At 44.3% G+C, this 23,193-nt stretch overlaps 1 protein-coding gene across 1 annotated transcript in view; it reads left to right on the top strand.

Annotated features, from left to right (window-relative positions):
• LOC118850187 (diacylglycerol kinase beta-like) overlaps nucleotides 1-23,193 on the top strand; it is a 112,193-nt gene that overhangs the window by 55,637 nt on the left and 33,363 nt on the right. Inside the window, exons 8-10 of the mRNA XM_036759406.1 lie at nucleotides 9,713-9,830; nucleotides 16,760-16,848; nucleotides 17,147-17,263. Of these exons, the coding sequence (XP_036615301.1) occupies nucleotides 9,713-9,830; nucleotides 16,760-16,848; nucleotides 17,147-17,263 (324 nt within the window). The remainder of the gene's footprint in view (nucleotides 1-9,712; nucleotides 9,831-16,759; nucleotides 16,849-17,146; nucleotides 17,264-23,193) is intronic.

Below are 23,193 nucleotides of genomic sequence, written 5' to 3'. Positions count from 1 at the left end.
ATTGGTGATTGGACAGAGATGCATGATGCACGGGGTTGTTTTGTGTGGCTTGTGATGCATCCTCATCCTGCTGTGGTGGCTCCATTTTCTGTGGTGTGGAGGAGATGGAGGCCAGGCATGCCTCCCTCCAATTCTGCTCTTCTCCAGCTAAGGTGCGGCTTCATACCTGCTGTCTCACAGGCAGCCACTGGGTGGCAGGGCCGCACCATCCATGGACACACCTGGGCCCTAAAGGCCTGGCAAGACCAGGGACAGTGGTTTTCCCTATGGCTAAGTGATACTGGAAGAGCCAATTCTGCCTCCACCCCAGGCTCCAAGGGAGGCTCGCCTGAGCCCTTCCAGGGGTCCCCTTCTTTTCCTCGCAGCCATGGTGAACATCACTTGACAATTTAGCCACTGACATACAGAGAGTCCCAGAGGGCAGAGGCACACATAGCCTGTGGGCCACAGGCACCCTCTGACATCTGAGGACCTCTCACTGGGGAAGGCCTCCTGAAGCACAGAAGTCACCTGCATTAGCTCAGGTCCAGAAGCTGTGACGGATGTGCCAAGCTCTGGGGTCACCAAGATGACGAGGAAGCTGGTCCTACCTGGCAACTCTAGGGACTCATTCATTTCTTCTGGGAGAATTGGACACGTAAACTGATGGGGCGCAAAGTGTATGCCCTAGAAGTTCAAGAGCACTGACACATGGGTGGGGAGGGGAGAGCATGAAGCCCGATCTTAGGATGCAGCCCCTAAGCTATGCTTTAAGGGAAGTAGGGATTTTGGGTCATAGAGGGTGTTCTACGGATGAGGTACAGCCTGGGCAAAGGTCCAGAGACGAGAGACAGACTATTACGTACTGGGGACCAGGCAGGTTGGACCAGCACAATGAGTATTTGATGAAGAAGGGGGGGATCAAATTTTGTGGATTTTAAATGCCCCCCCCCCCTGCATGTAATGCATTTTAACCTAAAGGAGGAGGGAGTAAAGAGACAGTAAAAGACATTTTTATAAAGTAAGAGGAAAACTTTACTAAATGAGAGTCTTTCCTACTCACTGTGTTTTTGTTCAGCAACAAAAGTCTATGAGATGAAGTCTGGGCCTTTAACTCCCTCCTCCCTCTGCCCTTTTTTATCCAATGTGAAAGGCAGATGCCTTAGCCTGACTACAGTCAATCTCTGGGCAATCTGGATGGTTCTGTGGCCCCAGCCTTCCGCTTTGTTCTCAGGGAGGGTCGAGGAGCAGACAGACTCGGTGACAGGGCTCTGAGAATTGTGCCATGGGCTTTGAAGAGATGATCCAGCCATCTCTGCACAAAGCTGGCTCCTGCCTAGCTTCTCTCCCTACCCACCCTCCTGCCGCCCCCACTCCTATGAGGTCTGCCCCTAGGAGGCTATAAGCTCCTTAAGGGCTGGTCTGTCTCCTTCCCTTGCTTTTATTCTTATCCTCAGTGCTTAGCTTAGCCCAATGGGAGGCAAATAGTAAGCATTTAATATATGATATCTCTCTTTGTCTGTCTCTGTTTCTGATTCTCTCTGTGTCTGTCTCTCTCTGTCTCTTTCTCTCTCTCTCTCTCCCTCCTTCTCTCTGTTTCTCCCTCCCTCTTTGTTTTCCTCCTCCTCTCTCTTTCCCCCCTCTCCCTCTCTACATATTTTTGTCTCAGTCCCTAGAAAATAAATACTTTTCCTCCTGTTGAAGAAATAACATCTCTATTGTATTTTCTGTATGTTTTAGGAACAGGTCTTCCAAAAACACTTTTTTTATAATTAATTTAATGTTATTCTCAATTAGAGGTTCTTCACTTAGGGTCCATAAACTTTTTTTTCTTCTGTTAATAACTACATTTCCATCCATTTGGTTGCTTTTTTTAATCCTCTGTATTTTGTATTATGCATTTAAAAACATGGTTCTGAGAAGCGGTCCATCAGCTTCCTTAGGTTACTAAAGGCATCCAGGTCACACACCACCAAAGGCTTAGAAGCCTTGTTCTAAATGTCAGGATTTGTAGTTTAGACAGAGAAGTCCCCAAGATGTCACCGCCTCACCATGCCATCAGCCAACTCTCTAACAGCTCAATTTGAAGAAATGCTCAAAGGAATCTTAAACAAGGAAGAAGTCCTAATATGACAAAATACACTCTGGGGTGAATGTTCTCCATCCTCAGACAGAACAATGAATGCTTCATGTTCACCTGCGACCACTCAGTTTCTTCTTCGACCCCTCCCCTCCGGCAGAATAAGAGCCTATATCTTTATTATTTTATTACATGTTTATAAGTTAAATGAGCATTTTTCAATATCTTAGTTCAACAACAACAACAGCAAAAGAGATGATTTAAAACATTCTATCCTGCAACAGTATTCATTGTCTTGTGCTATCATTCGTTAGGCTGCTAGGTGGCGCCATAGTGCACAGAGCCCTGGGCCCAGAGTCAGGAAGACCATCTCCTTGAGCTCAAATTCAGACTCAAACACTTCCTAGCTGGGTGACACTGGACAAGTCACTTCACCCTGTTTGCCTCACCTTCCTCATCTGTAAAATGAGCTGGAGAAGGAAATATCACCCCCCTCCGGTATCTCTGCCATGAAAACACTAAATGGGGTCACGAAGAGTCAGACGTGGCTGCAACAACCAAACATCATTTATTCATTCATGAAGCATTGATTAAGCATCCCTGTGTGCCAAGCATCTCGGAAGTCTTGGAGGTTGAAAAACAAAAGCAAAAGTTCAGGACCTCAAGGCACTGACATTCAATTTAAAACATCATTCAAATAAATGAAAGAGCTGGTGGAAATCTGTTGGAAGTGGGCCATAGCCCAAGATATTTATGCTAATTTCTTAAATCTCCCTGGAAGAATCTTGGCCAGTTTTTTTCAGTTATAGGGGGATGTTTCCCCACCTCAGCTCGAGGTGATCGCTCTTAGTTTTTAGCACCTGAATAATAAAACCGCTTGTCTCCAATTTCCTTATGATTGCTTTGTAATTGAAAATTTCTGAAATTCAGAGTAATCAACAAAACAGAAATTCATCTATCAAATCAGATGTTGCTTTGGAAAAATCCGACTTTATATATCTAGACCTGTAATGGAACTGGCCCAACGCCTTGGTTCTTTATGTGATAGACTAATAGAATCTCAGAGGTGGAATTCAAATTCATCCATACGTACTCAACTCTGAGCTAGAGTCCCCTCTCCAAAAACTCTCTAAAGACTAGTCGGCTATTGCAAAGGTACTTAGTGACCCAGGGGTCATGAGAACCCAAGTCTTGGGACTCCAGAGCCAAGATTCTTTACTTCTCCTGGAGAGAGTCAGAAGACTTAGATTGCTGTCTTTGTGTCCCTTACTTTTGGTGTCACGTTAGGTCAACTATGTATCTCCTCTGGGTCTCAGGTTTCTCATTTGGAATAACGGAGCTCATTATGCTCAATTACTTGCCTCTCAGGACTACTGGGTTGGCCATTCCTTCCAAGTCTTCCCCCTCAGTCTGCATGGCTTCATGGAAAGTCTTGGTCTTGTCTCTGTGTAGAATTGTCTTCTTTAGGAAGATTTTGCATTTCTTCTTTATTTTGTTTTATTCATATTGAAAGTAAAAGGACAGAGATTAAATGCAGAGTAGGAAGCAGTGACCATGTTGATAACAGGTTTCTTCTGTTTCTCACAGCAATCCTGTGGGACACACAGGCCAGGTCTGACTTGGCATTTTACATTCGAGAAAGCTAAGGACCATTTGATGAAAGACGGAAAGACAGAAAGACCACAGAGATGGTCTCATCCTCTCTTTTTACAGATGAAGAAACTGAGCCCTCACCAGAGAAGGGAAATGGTTTGCCCAGAGTCCCATGGGAAGGTAGTGACAGAGTCAGGATTTGGAATCATATCCTCTGACTCGATCCAACCCTCCCCTTCACCTCACACAAGTGAAGTAACTTGATGATCATACCAGCTCTTTCAACTCCAGGTCCAAGACTCTTGATGTCCTCACCATCTCCATCATACAGATCTATAGTTATGTCAGTTCAATGAATGTTTATTCATCAAACACTGATTAAGAGCCTACTAAGTGTCAGGAGCTATGATAAATTGCACTGTGTTTGTTGCTGCATAGAAATTTATTCCCTGGTGTGTAATTTCTGTCCTTAGGGAGCTGTCCCAGGCAACCTTGCCTAAGGTGACACAGCTAGAAGGTAGAGTTGGAGCCTGGTTCTTCTTGACTCAAATACTGACTCTATATGTACCAAGTTTCTTTTTGTTCAACTCCATATGCGTAGAGTATGACTAATGAAGGAAGGTTTTCAGCAAAGAAACAAGGCCCTCCCTCCTTTCTAATGGAGGATGGACCTTCTGTGCTTTTGTGCAAAAAGAAGAGGCCTAGGGAAGGGTGAGATGCTGCTTCATGTTCTGCCTATGATGGGTCACCAAAGCAATATTCTGCAATACTGAGTAAGAGTATTCCTTTGATGTTCAATGTGCTTATATTATCTATAAATTACCAAGATGTTCATGGAAAGATTTCGGCCAGGATGAGGGGTGTGCTAGTATTTCAAGCTTAGCCATGAGTCTAGAGCAGGTGTGGGGAAACTGCAGCTTCATGGTCACACATGGCTTTCTAGGTCCTCCAGTGAGGCCCTTTGACTTAGTCCAAACTTCACAGAAAAAATCCCCTTAATAAAAGAATTTAATCCTTCTGTAAAACTTGAACTCAATCAAAAGGCCACATCCAAGGATGTAGATGGCAACATGTGGCCTCAAGGCCACAGGTTCCCCAACCGTGGCCTAGAGTGTGACCATCACCATGACTTATTTAGGGGCTCTCATCTAAGGTGGCTGAATGACCTTTTCAGGCATTGTGTCATGACAGCTCAGAGGACAGCCTAGGAAAGGACGAAGAGTATTCTCTCTTAGAAAGAGGAGAAATGGAAATACCAAAGGGCAAGGACTCAAGGTTACTAAGTGGACAAGGAATGAATTTAGGGCAGAAGACTGGGCCTGAATCTTGGCTTTGCCTCCTGCTCTACCATGAAGCCCTGGGGAAGTCATTTGGCTCATTTTTCTCCATATAGTGGAGTGGTGGTAATGCTGCTTACAGGAACCATCTCACAAGGTTGTTGAGAAGAAAGTACTTGAACTTGTCAAAGCACTACGGAAATGTCAGCTGATAGTATTACTGCTATTCCAGACCCACATTTTCACAATAGCTCACAGCCCTTCCCCAAACAACAATCATTTCTTTGGTCCCTTGGCCATTTCTGTAGATAGATGGACTTGCCTTCGTGACCAAAACTATTTATGCAAAATGGTGAGATCTTCTTTCCCCAAAGGTAGAGCCTAAAGAAGGTAACCAATATGAGTCACGCACACCCTAGGGAGTGATGGGTGATGGGTGCTCCCAAGGAGTCACCAGAGTCTGCTTTCAATAGTCTCCTTTGAAAGAAGGAGCATCCATACTCTCAGGAGCACAGGTCTAGAGCTGGAAGGGCAATAACCAGATATATTACAGATGAGGCAAGCCACCCCAGAGAAACTAAATCATTTGCCCAAAGACAGGCAGCTAGTCAGAGGCTACACCAGATGCTCTGTCCCTAGAGTCAGGGCTCTTTCTACTTTGTCACATTTCTTTCCTCAGATAGGGTGGCGATGTTGTTTTCTAGTAGATAGAACGCTGGCTTGAAGTCAAGAAGGCATGAGTTTAAATCCCACCTCAGCCGTTTGTCACCTATACATTCCTGAAAAAGTTACTTCAAACCTCCTGGGTCTCTGTTTCCTCATCTGTAAAAAGGGGATGCCAATAATACCTACCTTGAGGGGCACTCATAAAGATCAGTTTAGGTCATACGTGTAAAGGGTTTTGTAGACCTTGGAGTGTTATACACGTACGTGTGCGCATGTGATCATTAGCTTTGTCGTTCTCATGGCTGAATCTGGGGAGGGTCCCTGTCAGAGTCCTTGGGAACCTCTGAATTTGATATTTTGGAAAAGTGGGTGATATTTATGAAGTGGGTTTGTAGCTTGGCTGCTCCTGCCACGAGGCTGAGGGTTCTGATTGACAGAACTCCCACATTAAGACTGGTTTGTTTTGTTGATGAGGGAAATGCCATTTAAGGGAGCCATATGTGCCCCACTCACACAGCTGAGGTGTACGCCCATGGAATGGACATTCAAGTAGAAGCGATACGTAAGAAAAGGATACGGTGACAGTGATTCTCTGCCACCTACATTTCATTGCCAAAGAGCAATGTGTTTTGGGTTCTTGCTTTTACAGCCCATAAAGTTTCTTTTTAAGTTTATGTAGACACATATCAGAAAAAAGCAATCTTCTCCCAGTAGGTTTTACATTGTTTAAAATGTTTCTTACGGGAGAGATTTTCCTCAGAAATATAATCAGTGGGAAAAGTATATGGATGGAAATGAGATCTGCCAAGAGCTTTGTTCATGGCATAAAAGTGAGAGCAATCAGAGGACTCAATAAAGACAGGATGGACTCCAGAAATAGCTGCTGGGGCTATTTTGGAAGCTTCCAGAGACTGGAGAAGGGCCATGTTTGTTCTTCGATGGCTCCCAAATGTCACCTTAAGAACAATTTCTCTCCCTCTGCAGTGAGGCAGCTGCCAGTCTTGTTTCTCAACCAGGTGGGAGCTGGTTTGTTTTTTTTTTCTCAATCGGTTTGTGAGGGTCCTCTTGCCTCCAAGGTATGCTGGTACCAATCCTGGTGAGAACCAGAAAAAGGAGGGCTGGATTGGGTTTTGAGTTTTCCAAAGGGGGAATAATTGAGGTGTGTGTGTGTGTGTGTGTGTGTGTGTGTGTGTGTGTGTGTGTATGTGTGTGTGTGTGTTCTTTTTCCTTACTAACCATTCTGCAAGACATAAATAAGATAAACCAAGTGTGAGTCATTGCTGGGAAGGGGGAAGAAGGTGTTCAAAGGTGATTGACTAAAGACCAAAATAATAACTATGAGTAGTCACATTTATATGGTGTTTTATGTACACATGTGATATCATTTGGACCTCAACCTCCTAACACCACTGCCTCCATTTTACAGATGTGGACAGTGAGTTGTTCCCATAGATAAATAATTTGGCCAGGGTCACATGACTAGTAAGAGTCACATGTAAGTTCTGGAGCTGGGGTCCCCTGGCCTTCTGGCATCCTTTCCATGACATGGTGCTGTGTCTCAAAGACTTCTGGATTTGGAGTTAGAAGAGCTGGGTTGAAATTCCGGCTTAGCTGCTTCCTCCCAGTCACCCTGCTTTTCTGTGCTTTGGTTGCTCCATCTGCAAAATGAGAAGATTAGATACCTGTACCACAAATTCCCTCCTAAGATCAAGTGCAAGATGATCTAATCCTAAATCAGCCGTTAATGGCATTCATTTTTAACATATCTGATCAACCATTATCAGAAAACACGGCCTTGAAAAGGATCGCGGTGCTTCAGCTGAGGTTGGCCAACGTGTTAACTCTGTTCATCGCCTTGTGGTACATTTGGGAATGGTCAGGCTGTATGGCTCCAGAGTTCCTTTAGCCCCAAAGTCTGAGAAGGAAGGAGGTTAGCCAAGCTCTCCTCATCAGACTCTGGGAGGCACCTCCAGGAATGGCTGGCATCATTCCTCTCTTTGGTTTTCATCACATTCTACTAAAAAAACAAAAATTTAATATGCTCGTCATCAGTAATCAGGCTGCTTGGGTTAAGTCAAACAGCTCGGGGCTCCTTGATAATAGAGTCAGAAGGGACCATCTGGCCCAACGTCTTCATTTTACAAGTGAGAAACTGAAGCTCAGAGAGGTAACTTGACTACGTAGCAAATGAAACATGCAGGATTGGAACCCAGGTCCTCTGGCTCCATAGCTAGAGATCTTTCCATTGTTCTACACTGCCTCGATGCCTGACCGAATGAAAAGTTTCTTAATACTGTAGTCTGTAGGCCAGGATTCCAGTGAGAACAGACCATGCCAATTTGGAGTCAAGGAGACCAGGGATGGAATTCTGGCTCTGACCCTCGCTGGCGTTTGCTTAGCCTTTTCTGAGCACGTTTGTGCATTGGCCAATGAAAGAAGGCCAGCACCTACAGCTACTCCCCAAAGGGTCCCCTGAGAGACTCCGATGAGATGATAGATTGGAAGTGCTCTGCAACTTTAAAAGCTGTTGCTCACAAGTGTGAGCTATCACTGCGTTAATAGTCAGAACGGCCCTGAGGAAGGCAGGGGCCATTTAAAATGCCTCCTCTCAGGCAAATTTGAACATGTCCTTTATAGTAACTGTGTTCCCTAATGCTTTAGAAATCATTAAACCCTAGCTGATTATTTTGCAGCTTGGGAAACAAAGTATACACACTTTTAAAAACCATTGCTTCCTTTACAATTGCTATTTAATCTGAATTTAAATACCTTTCCTATTTAGTCACTTTTCTTATCTTTTGAGTTCTGACTCCTTTATTCTCTCACCTCCCACATCTGCTCCTTTCTCTCCATTCACTAGAACCCCCCATTCCCTATTTACCTCTTGCTCAAAATATTAGAACCACCTGGACTGGTGTCGAGGTTTCAAGATCTTCTCCCTCCTATCTTTCTCCACAAAGCTGCAAAAAATAACCTTTCTAAATTATGGTCTATCCACATCATTCCTCTGCTCAGGAATCGTCATGGGTTCTCCCCAACTCTAAAAGAAAATGCACATTGCTCCCTTATTTGAATCTCTCGGCAGACTTGCCCCCAGATGACATGTTGGCATTTATTTCCTATGACTCCCCTCTGCACATGGTACCTTCAGCCAAACGGACTGACTTGTGGTTCCCTACCGCAGAATGCCAACCCTTGCTGCCGTACCACTGCCCAGCCCAACCCCTGTGCTTGGAACGTGCTCCCCTCCAACTGCATCTTAAGATCATAGATTTAGAGCTGGAAGGGAATTTTAGAGGTTACCTAGTCCAGTCCTTTCATTTTGCAGGAGAGGAAACTGGGGCACAGAACAGTACAGTGAATGAGTGGTCCAAAGTAACTACTGTATTAAGTGTCTGAAGGAAGATTTGAACGTGGGCATTTTAATTCCAGAAGCAATGTTCTTCCCACCAGATCACTTAGAATTGGTCATCACCTCCTGGGGAAATGCTTTTCTGATCCCTCTAGTTATTAAGGCTCTTAACTTTTCAGAGTGTATTTGCTTATCCCTGCACTGGTTGTGTCCACCCTGTAGAATGTAAGGTCCTTGAGGGCAAGGCTTGCTTTGGATACCTGTCACTATCCCCAGTGCCTGGCACAAAGCCTTGGGCATAGCAGAGCATAAAAATTCCTGATGAATTGTATTCAATGTGATTGTTTGAAGTCATATGACATTTTCCATGGGGAAGAGATTTGTCCTCATGCTTTCCCACAAGCACTTCTGAGATAAATGCATGGGTGGTCCCTATTTACACATCAGGAGAGGGCTCCTGGAAGAACTGAGGATAAGCCAGGGCTCAGGATGATCCTTTCCTTCCCTAGCTCTCCCCTCATGAACCGCTCTGAGACATCCAGGGACACTTGTCCCATTGTGAGAGAGCCAGCCCACTGCCTGGAACTAGAGAGATGATGAAGCTCCCCTTCCCTGTGTGTTTTTCTAAAGCCCATGGTGATCACCGACAAAGGAGCAGATTGTCTTCTGATGCTTGGTTCAGTCAAGCTCAGAATTTTATTGGCACTTGTATATTTTGCTGTTTATTTCACTAAGTGAAATCTGTTTCTTTTATGCCCCGTACAGAATGTGAAGGATGATGGACAGCACGTTTGGCGACTGAAGCATTTTAACAAGCCAGCGTACTGCAATCTCTGCTTGAACATGCTCATCGGTGTGGGGAAGCAGGGCCTGTGCTGCTCCTGTGAGTCTGGGGATAAGTATACAGGAGGGGTCTGTGCCCCACTTCTTCAGCCCTGGCTCACCCTTTCTACCTGGGAAATCTCATCAGTACAATGAGGCCCTCCAAGTCTTACGCTCTTATGCTGGGAATCCACCCCTGCAGCTGAGCCTGCCCTGTCCCAAGGCAGCAGTGGAAATGAATGGCCTGGAGAGTGGAGGCCTGGCCACGTTCCCCCTTCTTGAGTGTTGGGACATTTGCCTTTGCCCCAGAGGCATGTCAGAGAAAGGTGTTCCCGAAGCCAGCCAACTGCTGTCATGGCCACCTTCACTCATTCTCCCATGATGCCTGTTTTCTCCTCTGGAACATCTCAGTGACTTCCACTAACTGTTCATGTGGTAGACCTTTCACAGACTGGGTGGGCTTGGTGTTTCATTTGGCTTTTTTAAACTATTTGCTGGTGTTTACAGACCTTCTTTCTCTCTCTCTTTTTAAAATATCTTTTCATTATCATCTGTATAGAATTTTTTAAAAAAATATACAAATATACAGGGGACTAGGAAGACATGGTCATGGGAGAGGTAGGATGACCTCATGGATAGAATGCTGGAGTCCTCTTTGCTTTTGTGGATTGTTATAAAGAAACACCACCCTCAAATGAGGGTCAAGGTCTAGTCATTTAAAATGCTTTCTCTTAGGTAGAAGTAAAGACATCACATGAAGGATTCAAAGAATCAGCAGTTCATGAGTTGTGGGAAGTGTGTTAGTGACAGGAGCTTTTGTTGAAGCAGGGTTTGGGGTAGCTCCACTTGGGTTTGCCAGCAGTGACAGGGATGTGATTTTTCTTCAATATTTCAATGATTGGTGTTTCCATCAGCAGGACACATCCTGCACTTGCAAAGATTGAAGTCCTGTGAGTGAGCTTTGGTGTACAGGGTTTATGAATTACTACGATTAAAAAGTCATCACCTTTAATCCTGTTTTTAAAGATAGCTAACTGATCTTTTTATGGATTAAACATTACTGTCTTTCCCCGATAAATCCCTCCCCACCATGTTGGGCAAGAGAAGCACTCCTTGTTACAAAGAAATGAAGGAAAGCAAAATAAATTATTGCATTGGACATGCTTACAAAAGCATTCCCTAGTCATAATCTATACTCTGCCACCTCTTTACCCAGAGACCAGAAGCATACTTCACTGTCGGTCCTTTGAGGTCATGATTATCACCTTCGTCAGAATTCTGATGCCTTTCAATATTATTTTCTTTTACACTATCATGATTGCTGTATAAAATATTCCCATGATTCTATTTTCTTTGCTCTGTATCAGTTCACAAAATTCTTCTCCAGTTTTTTTCAAGTCTTCATATTCATTATATTTTATGGCATGATACTATCCTTTATTTCAACCTTGTTAAACATTCATATGTTGGTTCCTAGATTCAGATCCAACAGAATAAATACATAATTTAGTCCAACTTCCTAATTTGGCAAAGGAAGAAATGAAGACTTCTAGTATGAACCAGAAGCTGGTGGCACTTGGAGGTTCAGTGCAAAGGGGAGCCAGGAAGCCTTGAATACTCATTAGCTATGTGCCCCTGGGCTCAATTACTTAACTTCAATTCTAAAAGGTGGATGCTGGTAGCACCTGCCTCCCAGGGTTGTTGTGGAGACCCAATAAGATAACACATATAAAGTATGCAGCAATCTTAAAGTTCTCTATCAATGTGAGGTAATTTCCCCAAGGTCACAATGTTACTTGGGGTTTAAAGACAGTTCTTCTTACTCCAAATACAAAATGATCCAATTTGAGAGTTAGAAGAGGCCTCAGTGGTGACCTCTTCCAACCTGTAGCTGAACAGGAATCTTCTCTTCTATGCAAATATGGGCTCATCCGGCTTTGGCCAGAAATCTTCTAATGAGTGGGCCCCTGCTCCTTCCCAAGGACACCTGATCCTCTTTCCTAGGTATATTTTCCTGAGCGTCAAAGGCCCTCTTTGTACCTGACTCACTCTGCCCCATCTCTCACAAAGTAGCCCAGCCATTACTTGAAGACCACCATTATACCCACCCTACACACAGGCATCTTCTCTAATTCATTATCAATGCCCCAGTTCCTTCAGCTTATCCCCATGGTGGGGGCTCCAGGCATTTCTCACTTTGGTTGACCTCCTGTGGTGCTCTGCTTTCCAGATTACCATCATTGTTCCTAAAATATAGAGCCTGGAAATGAATCTAGTGCTTCTGATGTTGTCTAACCTGGGCCTCAGGGAGTGGATATCACCTCCCTGTCCCTGGACCCTCTGGTCCCATCCTTCACTAGGACTTGGCATTAGGCTTTGCTCGTGATGGCCATTTAGTGACTTTGTCTTTTGATTTCACCTGAATTAAATTGGCCTAAACCTAAAACTGTGAAAGTTTGCTTGTTTTGTGATGGTGGCATATATTCCTGGCACATAGTAGGTGCTTAGTCAATTTTTATTGATTGATTGGTTGAAGTCTATAATTCTGCTCTCTGTGACCAGACTAGGGTGGGAGCTGAGGGAACTGAGTACAACTGTGTTGTTTGGCTCTTCATATACGTCCCTAGTATCTCTTATTTTTTTAAATAAATATCAATTAATGAAAAAAATGTATCTATGGGTCACTCAGATCTACATAAAAAGGATAATGAAAAGGCTCAAAAGATTGAAGGAGACCAGAAGTCCTGAGGATCTTCTCTCATTAAACAGCTTCCTCTGTAGGAAGTCCAACTTATGTCCAAGTGGCATGTTCCTGGTTCCTTGATTCATATAGCATGGCAGCTTAGGATCAAATTCCTCCAGCCTTCTGCTCTTTCCCCTTGTCCATGGCTCTCCTTCCTGCTTTGGGAGGAGTGACCAAGGTTATCCTGAAACTGCTGTCTTTCCATAAAGAAGAATTTTATTTTTCGTTTGTACAAAGGGCATCGTCCCTCTGGTCTTCAGCTCTCCTTCAGGGTGTTATGAGGATAGCAACACCTTTTTCCTTTCTTGTATTGATCCTGGTTACTTTGACTCCTGCTCATGTGGAACGCTTACATACTGCTCCTTCCCCCCATCCGAATCTCCTTACATTGCTGAAAGTGGAATGCTGTTCCTGCTGTACCTGGTCGGGTCATCGCTCTTCCTCCCCTGCTCTGCGCTACAGCTTCAGTGAGCCTTTGGCTCTGATTCTGTGATCGCATCAGCATTCATTTTGGAATATTCAGAAATAGCAGTTTCACTTAACCATATTTTACACACACACACACACACACACACACACACACACACACACACGGCCTCCACCCTTCTCTTTCCATTTCTATTCTAGCCGCGTCTATTCCTCCAGTCTGAAATGAGATCAATTAGAGGGTGGTAAGCTGAGAATGAACACATAACAAAGAACCAAAATATTGTGAAACTCTAACTGGAATGGATCAGTGTGACCTTTAGCAGGAAATTCAAAGACAGATCATATAGAGTTCTAAGCTTCATAAGCCCAAGTGTTCATTGTCCCTTGATTCTCTTCAGTCCCACAAATATTTAATAAGTGTTCAAAGGGTGGGTGGCCATTTGTGGGAGACTTTGTCAAGAGGATTGTGGTTCTGCTGTGAATTGTACTAGGTGGTCTTTCAGGTATTTTCCATCTCTGAGACACTGTGAAATATCTGTCATGAACAGGGCTATAAATGGAAATCATTCCATAGAACCCAAATACTGCCATTTTTATTTGCTTCCTTCCTTCCTTCTTTCCTTCCTTTGTCTTAGAGTCAGGCAGGGGATAGTGAAATGCTCCTTCATTCCACACACTCACAGAATCTGAGTTGGGAGGGACTCAGAGAACATTTAGTCCAATGTATAACTGAACAGAGAATCCAGTGGTAAGTAAGATTCCTTGGTAGCCAGAGAAGGTTCATTTTTGCTCTTGCTTTCCCTTTCTACTTTAGCATAATTTGTACTTTTCTCTCACCTACTGGCTTATGTCCATCTCTGATTGACTGATCAACTCTGAGGACAGGTATCATACTCTATTTAATTGTTATATCCTCCATACCTGGTGAGTAGGTTGGTTGAGTTGGTTTATGGTGATCTTCTTATGGGTTGCTGTATAGGTAAAAATTTTCCCTTAATGTCAAAAAAGAATCTACTTGAATCAGAATTAATGAAGAGTAGAATTATTTAACTTATTTGGCAGCATAAGGAGATAAAAAAACCTTGGGAAGGTCAGACAATGGGTGGGCTTTGTAATGTGTATCCCAATGCCTTAGGTTCAGGAAATTGACTTCCATGTCTTCTGATCATCTTGCTTAAGTTGGGCCACCACTGGCAAGCCTCAGTCCAGCTGGTTTGTGATGTCCTAGAAAAGGAAGCAATTATCATTGAGAACCATTACAGCTTCATCAAGGACAGGCCTTGCCCCATTCATGCTATTTTTGACAAGTTTTCCAACATCAAGGGTGTAGACCAAATGTCTAGATCGAAACTGTAGATATAGTTTACTTAGATTTTAACCTACATTAGATTTAACTTAAATTTTAACAAATAGTTCAGTAAAATATCTCATAGTATTTTGGTGGCAAGTATGAAGAAATGTGGGCCATATGCAAATCTAACCAGTGCTATTTGGAGCTGTTTGTCTGATCTGACTCAAAAAGAGTTTATTTATTAATGACTTGATGTCAGTTCTGAAGGAGATCTCCAGCAGAGCTTCCCAGGCTTCTGTTCTTGGCCCTCTGCTGCTTCACATTTCATCAAGAGCTTGGAGATAGACCTCCAGGAGGTAGCTTGCTCATCCAGTGTTCAGATGACACCAAACTAGGAGGGAGAGAGAAGATATTAAGTTACAGAGTAAGGGTATAAAGAGAGCTTGCCAGCAGAGGGTGGTGGGATGAATTTAATAAGGTGATTTTGATAACGATAAATAGAATGTTTTGCTTTTGGGTTCAGGGAATCGACTTCACAAGTGCAAGGCAAGGGATGCATGATTGGACAGCAGTTTGTCTTAATGAACATCTCAGGGTTTTAGCAGATTGTGAGTTCACATTAATCAGCTGTGTGATGTCATAGCTCCAAAATGACTGATCTCTCTGGCTGCACTGGGAGAGGAAAGGAAGAGGTGGGAGTGCCGATGTACCCACCCTGACGTGATGTCACATGGAGTGTTGTGATCACTTCTGTATGCCACAGTTTAGGGCTTTGGGTAAGTTAGGAAATATCTGTGGTGAGCAGAAGGAAGAAAGGCTTTGAGCCCACACCATCTGAGCATTGCTTGAAGAAACTGGGGGTGTTGAGTAGGGAGTAGAGAACATTCAGAGCAGGGGTGGGGAGGCATAATTGTGTCTTTAAGGATTTAAAGGGCTGTCCTATGGAAGAGAGACTTTATTCTGCTTGGCCCCACAGGACAGAAGTAGAAATGATGGGTGGCAGTTTTAGAGAGGCACATCTGAGGCTCAATGTTAGGAGAATCTTGCTACCACCTCAAGTCATCTCAGTATGGAGGGGAGGGGTGTGATAGATTACCCCTCATCAGAGGCCTTCAAGCAGAGCAGGAGGCTGATCTTTTGTTGAGTACATTATAAAACAATTCCTTTTTGTGTATGGGTCGAATTCAATGGTTACTGAGGTTCATAAGATCCAAGGTCTTGATGGGAAGGGACACAATCCAACCCCCTCATTTTACATATGAGGAAACTGAGGCCCAGGTGGGTAAATGGCTTGTCCAAGACCAAAGTGGAAATGATGTCAGAGGCAGGATCTGAAATCGAATCTCCTGACCTGGGATCTGGGACTCTGCCACAGAGAACATTTGCTCCATCTTTCTCTGAGAAGTTAACAGCATCATATAAATGAGTTCTTTGGCTGAAATACCTTGACGATAGAAGAAATATAGCTTGGGATGATGCTGTTGGTTTCTTAATAATGGAAAAAAGAAATCAGGAGTAGAATTGTAACCTTTGAGGGGAGGGAGCCTTGGTTCATCTGATTCCATCCCCTCATTATTACACAGGTGAGAATGGGAATTGACCTGCCCCAGGTCACCCAGACAGTAGGTAGAAAAGCCAGGTTTTCAGTCTGAGGCATTTGGACCCAAATTTAGGAGTCTTTCTTTTGTAATATACCATCTTTCCCTCTTAAATTTAATTGGGTTCCTCCTCCCCCATATTTTCATATATTCAGTGTTGTTAGACGCATAACTTTATTTTGTCACATGAACATATTTGTATTAAGCTAAATTTCTTTAAGAATCTAAACATACAAACGAATTGGAGAAGGTGCTGAGTTATAATACATTTGATTATTTTCCTGACATTTTCATTCTCTTCATATATTTTTTCTTCAATTTTCAGACAAGTTTATCAAACAAAACATGTGGTTTAGCAAAGGAAAATATTTTCTGGAGAGACAGAATCAGGGCTCACATTGGGTTGGCCTGAAAGATACCCACTGCTCTCTAGGGGCAGGGGTAGGGGCGGAGAAAAAACAGCATTTAAGGTTGGAATAAATCAATAAACAGCTTAGCGTCAACTTCTGGGGCCTGATTTCCAAGCTGGCCAGCTGCTCCCCTAGCCTATAGTTAGGAAAATGTAGATTTTCTTCTGATGAGTAAATGACACTAAGCCATTTGGCAGTCATCAATTTTTCTTTAATATTTTAGTCATTTGAGAGTTATTGTGAAAAATTTTAGTGAGGACTGATTTAATTAAGCATTTCCTGCTATGCCATGATGGAGTCATCGTGGCTTTTCCCATGCAGAATATTTCCTGTGCTAATTGGCCTTTTGTATCTCATGGCAAAAACCAGTCTCCTTTAGCTTATCCCTGCTGAGACTGATTGAATTGATTAGACGGCGATGGGTATGGAATGAGGAGGCCCTGCTAAGGCCATCCTTTCTCTAGAAAAACCTGATCAGGAAGAGGAGTAATCATTGTTTATCCATGTGCTTCCTTTCAGTTTGCAAGTACACAGTCCACGAGCGATGTGTGGCAAGAGCGCCTCCTTCTTGCATCAAGACCTATGTGAAGTCCAAAAAGAACACAGACGTGAGTGCTGTGTCTGTCTGGGCTTCTGGCCCCGCCATCTTGTTTCTGCTCATCCGCTTCCATCCTCGGTCACACATCGTTAATGGCTCAATGTCCAGGCTCAGGGTCCATTGTCTCTGTCTTGTTCTTGTTGTTCCATCCTATTTCATGTGCCATTCCTGGGTCACTGACAAGGCAAGGTTTGCCATCTTATTCCTACTTGTCTTGTTCCCTCCTGAGTCACATACCATTAATCAGTCAATGGCTTACTGTCAAAGAATTTACTGTCTTGTAACCCCTGCCCATTGTTTCATTCTAGGTCATGCACCATTACTGGGTTGAAGGCAACTGCCCAACCAAGTGTGACAAGTGTCATAAAAATGTCAAATGCTACCAAGGCCTGACTGGACTTCACTGTGTTTGGTGTCAGATCACAGTGAGTAGAATAAACAATAATCATGGGCCAGCAGATGCCCTGCAGGCTCCCTGGGCAATGGGAAATGCGGGGAGGAGGACACTCATCAATGTGTCCCTGGGGGTCTCCTCAATGGGGCATCTCATAGAGGAGCAAAGGCACATGGAAGGCTCTTTCGAGGTCCTCTAGACCAGCCCCCTCATTTTATAGGTGAGAAAATTGATTCCTTGATGTATTGGAGCTAGTTGGGAGCTCCTGGTGGGGAAGAGTTAGGCCAAACTTCCTAAGGCCCCAAGGGAAAGACTTTGAGATCTAAAGGCCACTTCTCTGTGCAAAAGCTGATCAGAATCTGCTTCAAACCAAATACCCTGGAGCTGCCACTCTCTCAGCCCTCACAGGTTTCATATGTCATTTCTCCAAACATATTTGAGTCTTTTTTGTTGACAGAAGTCAGTGTAGACAGGCCTTCTGAGTAATATCACTCCAGTGGCTTCTCTGGACTTGTGTGGTTGGCAGGCTGGCATCTGTCCCATGCCTAAAGGAGGCTCTGGTCCTATTATTGTCAAGAGAAAACAATAGAGGGAACTGTCTCAGCTAAATCAACACAGATATTGCTCTGGGAGTGATGGTGGGGGAGAGGGGGGGAGGCGGGGAGTGGATTCTCAGAAATTTGCTAGACAAACACAGAGGATGATGAGAACAACACACTGTAACATGCATTTTAGAATGTAATGAAGTATATTTTAAAGATAAATATATTTTCTTCACACATTTTAAGCTATTACTCAGTATCTAATTATATTTATACTTGGAATTATCCTCAAACTATTATGAAAATAGGCTTTTTCATTATTCTCAGTTATGGGTGGTTAAAAGGGAATTTCTAACATGAAGATACAAATAGGGTTCTTGGTTTTAGTATTCAGCCTGACTGAAGAAGATGGAACCCTTTGGGACTTTGGAATTGCTTTCTTTTTTTTTTTTCTCCATGATCCTTAGAAGGTCGCCATGTTTTCATCCCTGTCCACTCAGCTCTGACTCCTCTTATCCTATAGACACCCCCATCTTTGGAATTATATTGTTTTTATTTCTGACTTTTTAGAGACTGCCCCTGTTACTATATGAGATTGAGAGACACAGACACAGAGATAGAGACAGACAGACAGACAGACAGAGACACAGAAAGAGACAGAGAGAGAGACAGAGAGGAAGAAAATAAAATTAAATGACACCTATATAGCACATTACAAAATACATACACAATACTTTACATATGTTATTGTGGGACTCAAGATGTTACTGTCCACAGATGAGAAAACTGAGTCTCTGAGAGATCCAATAACTTCCCTAAGGTCTCACCAAATTAGGATATGTCAGAGATGAGATTCAAGGCCGGAATCTAACTGAATACAGCTCCCTCCCAGGAGCCACAGTGCTCTGTGGAGTCTCTCTAGTTGGATGATTTAATTATTATTTTGGGGAGCGTGCATTTTGATTCATTAAATTGAAATGTAGCATTAATTTACCAGGGGCTCTAATGCCAATGATGTCAGGACTAAAGGCTCGGGTTTCATTCTCAGTCACTCCTTGCCCTCTGTGATTTTTCCTTCACCTTCACTTCTAAACATGTTCTAAACAAAAGGAGGAGCTTCTCCCCAGGGATTCAGTCAACAAGCTTGGAGTAAGCACCTACTGTGTGACCAGTGCTCTGTTAAAACTGGGGCTACAGAGAAAGACAAGCCTCTGCCCTCAAAGAGCTCCCTAACAGGGGATCCTTTTATTCAGTTCATCGAAGAAAGACTGATTAAATTCTTACTGTGTGTAAAGCCCTGTTCTGGGTAGGGATAGAGGGTCAGGAGAGAGACACAGATGATGTAAGACATGGTCCCTGCCCTCACAGAGCTTCCAGTCAAGGGGCTTAATGTCATGGACCAGAAAGTCACTTCTGATGCCCTCTCCTCCCCCGGCATCCAGTCCTTGGTATTTTCCTGGGCAATTCTCTGATGAGCCTTTTCTTCCTTCTGTGTTTATTATAAGAGAAACAAACATGCATGTGGGACCCAAAGGGTTCTCAGTCCTTAGGTAAGTTTGCATATTGATGACAGGACAAGAAAAGGAGAGAACAGGAAGGTGTGTGGCATGGAAGGGGAAATGGGCAGCATCCGCTCCCAAAGGGCAGGAGCGAGGGGATGGGAAAAGCCACCTTCTTTTCCCTTGGGAACAGCTAGACTATGAAGATCAGAGGGTCCCAGCCTGGCACAGACTCAAGGACACACAGGGAGTCCAAATTATATCATCTCAAGAGGGCTTCGTCCTGGATACCTTCAGTGCCTCCTGCATGGTCTGGAGTCCAGTGTGTCTGGAAAATATGGCAACTCAAAAAGACAAGTTCAGGGGACCCTTAACAGCCCTTAACATCTAGCCCCTCTTCCTCTTGCCAATCCCAGTCGTCGGTGTCCAAGCTCTCCCCCATTCCTTTTAGCATTCTTATCCATACTTTTGACTTCTGCTCACCCCCATCCCCAAGTCTGCACCTGTGAACTAGCCCCCTGACTTGGCCATGGATCCTACAGAGAAGAAGAGAAACTGGTCACTGAGTTCCCCATGAAGAGGAAGAGGAGGCCGCCGTGGTCATACCTACACCAGACCCAGAGGCTCATAGTAGACTTCATCAGAAGCCAACCCACCCCACCTGGGCCTGGCAAGGATTTGCCCCTCCCCTCCTCTCCTCCAACAGCATTCTTGACAGATAGTTATCCAGCCTCTGCTTGGGGCTGGCTAAGAGTCCATGGTACCACCCTGCATGCTGTGAAACCTCTCTGTGGACCCAGAACTCTCTGCACTCTGGCTCCCCACCCCCTGACCTTACCAGAAAACGAGGCCTTATTCAGATTTAAAAGTTGACTGGGTAGACAATCATTATGCACATACAGAAAGGAGCCCCTATGTTGGAAAGTAGACCTCCCCCTGTGAGAACTTACTGCCCCAACACACTCATAACCCAGCCTGGCTGTGAGTCACTTGGTAAGTTCTGTGCGGCTGCTTGGCTCAGAGAGGTTACAGAACAGCCCTGGAAAGCCCACCATAGAAAGAAATTGGATGTAGCTTAAAGGCCCAGGTATACGTGATGGTGTCTTTCCCCTGGGCTGGTCAGGCAGTGAGAAAGAAGGATGTGGGGCCAGACGCTGTCAGTTGGAACTGAGCAAGGAAAGTCTGGATCCAGCTTTTCCCCCAGAGAATTCCGGTTGAAGCAACATGAAAATAATCATGGGAGGATTCACCAGCCTCAGAGATCACTCATTCACAGACAAGTCAGTGGTGCAAGGCCTTCTCTCCCAGTCCCTGCTGAGTTTATTCTCAGCTCCAGCCACATTGTTCGCTCCACTATAAAGGTGGCCCCTCCTTCCCCTGCCTTTCTAAATTTGACCTGTCCTTCAAGGCCTTTCTAATCCCATGAATCTTTCTGGCATCAGTTCCCTCAGTCAGGCTTTCCTCCCTGCCCCCTCTGCTTCCAAGACCATGACAACGACCTCCTCTTCATTGTCCCTGCCTTCAGTCTTTCCCTACCTAAAGGGCAGATCTGACCCCTCTTCTTAAGGGGCTCCCTACTGCCTTCAGGATCACAAAGACCCTCTCTTTGGTGTTTAAAGCTCTCTATAACTTACCCCTCCCCGCTTGCAGGTTTCTTAATGCCTTCCTTTCACATGCTTACTCTGTCATCTAAATTCACATGTATCCTTATCATTCCTCTGACAAGACCCTCCGTGTCTCAGCTCTGCGCATTCTCCTGTGCCTAGAATTCTCTTTCTCCTCATCTCCCTCCTGCTTTCCATGGATTACTTCATTTAGCCCAGATAAAATCCCACCTTCTAAAGGAAGTTTCCTTCTCCCAATCCCCCTTAGTTCTAGTGACTTCCCTCCATTGGTCATCTTCAGTTAGATAGTGGCTCAGTGGTTAGCGCACTGGGCCTGGAGTCAGGAAAACATGAGTTCAAATCTAACTCCAGATACCCACTGTGTGACCCATGGCAAGTCACTTTACTTCTATTTGTTTCAATTTCCTCAACTGTAAAATAGGAATGATAATAGTACCTTACCTTACCAGGTTTTGTGGGGATCGAATGAGAGAACCATTGTAAAAAGTGCTTAGCACAGTGCCTGATGCATGGTAAGCATTATATAAATCTCTATTTCCCCATCCCCTGATTCCCTTCCCTTCACACAATTTATCCTGCACATAGTATATTTGAGCGTACTTGCTTGTATATTATGTCTCCCAATAGACTGTGAACTCCTTGAGAGCAGGGAATGCATGTTGCCTATCTTTGTATTACCAGCTCTTAGCACACAATAGGTACTTCAAATCCTTTTTGAGCTCTTCCACAGCCTGAGACCAGTCCATGTTTTTCTTGGAGGCTTTTGATGTAGGCTCTTTGACTTTGTTGACTTCTTCTGGCTGTATGTTTTGGTCTTCTTTGTCACCAAAGAAAAATTCCAAAGTCTGAGACTGAATCGGAGTCTGTTTTCACTGCCTGGCCATGTTCCCAGCCAACTTACTTGACCCTTGAGTTTTTCGTCGGGGTATGACTGCTTGTAGAATAAAGAGTACTTTGTTCCAAGCTTGAGGAGATGCGCTGTTGTTTTCAGAGCTATTTCTATACAGCCAGCTCTGCCACATCAGCACTCCTCCTCCCCCAAGAACCACCAACCTGGACCTGACTCAGATCCTAAGCAGGCTTTGCACTCCTGCTCTGATCTGCCACTTAATTCCTCCCACCAAGTGGGCCTGGGGCCAGAAGCAACTGCAGCTGTAGTTCTGTAGCTGCACCAGCCCTGCTTCCCTCCGGGCTGGTGGCAGAACCGCGAACTCCTTTCACTCTGTCCCCCACAGCTTTTCCCAGTAACCTTCTCTGTTGTCTTTGGTGTTTGTGGGTTGAGAAGTCTGGTAACTGCCACAGCTCACTGATGCAGGGCTCTAGGGCCTGTTCCACCCGGCTCCCGGTCTGGTTGGTCCTGCCACCTCCCATGCTGGGCTCTGCTCTGCTCCCAGCTCTGTGAGAGATAGACCTCACCCAGGAACCATCCAGGCTGTTCTGGGCTGGAGCCCTGCTTCCCTCTGCTATTTTGTGGGTTCTACAGTTCTAGAATTTATTCAGAGCCATTTTTTATAGGTTTTTGGAGGGACCTGGTGGAGAGCTCATGCAAGTCTCTGCTTTCCAGCTGCCATCTTGGCTCTGCCCTGCCCCCCCCACAGTAGGTACTTAAGAGATGTTTATTGATTGGTCACATTTTCTGTACCACATCCCACATCTACATTAGTTGTGGGCTCTCCTTGGCTTGCTCCCACCATGTGTCTCTCCATTGCTCTTTGATTTATCTGCACATTCTTGGGAGCTTATGATGTCCTATCCAGGATCACCCAGATCATTCAGGATCATCTAGATCGTCATAGTACATTGTGTAGAGAAAGGCTTGAGGTGATATGGTTCTAGTGCTATCGCAGGGGCCCCTTAGCTTCTCTCTAGCTGAACTCTGCACTCCTGTCCTCACCTCCTCTTTCCCCACATCCTCTGCCCCAGGCCTGATAGAGACTCTGAAATGAATCACTGAACAACCTCATTTCTTTTTTTGTTGTTGTTGTTTTCATGTAAGACATAGATTATAAACAAACAGATGTCCTGTTTAAGTTCATTTAGATAAATTTCCCCATAATGTTCAAATCTAGAACAGATATGCAGGGGAGCTATCACCAAACATGGAAAGTCTCCTTTCAGGCCAATATCTTCCCTGTTTACTTAACAAACTTCGACTCTGATACTGTATGTGCCTCAATTTACTACACTGGCTTGTATGAAATTAGCCTTCTAAGTAGTAGCTCATTTTTCCCAAAAAAATATCCTGTGCACACATATACATTTATAAGATATATCGAAGCATGATTTAGGCAGCAA

This window comes from Trichosurus vulpecula, chromosome 5 (assembly GCF_011100635.1).
Source record: "Trichosurus vulpecula isolate mTriVul1 chromosome 5, mTriVul1.pri, whole genome shotgun sequence".
In the NCBI taxonomy this organism is placed as follows: domain Eukaryota; kingdom Metazoa; phylum Chordata; class Mammalia; order Diprotodontia; family Phalangeridae; genus Trichosurus; species Trichosurus vulpecula.
Note: the sequence above shows the minus strand (reverse complement) of the source record. Positions and strands in the feature narration are given on the sequence as shown.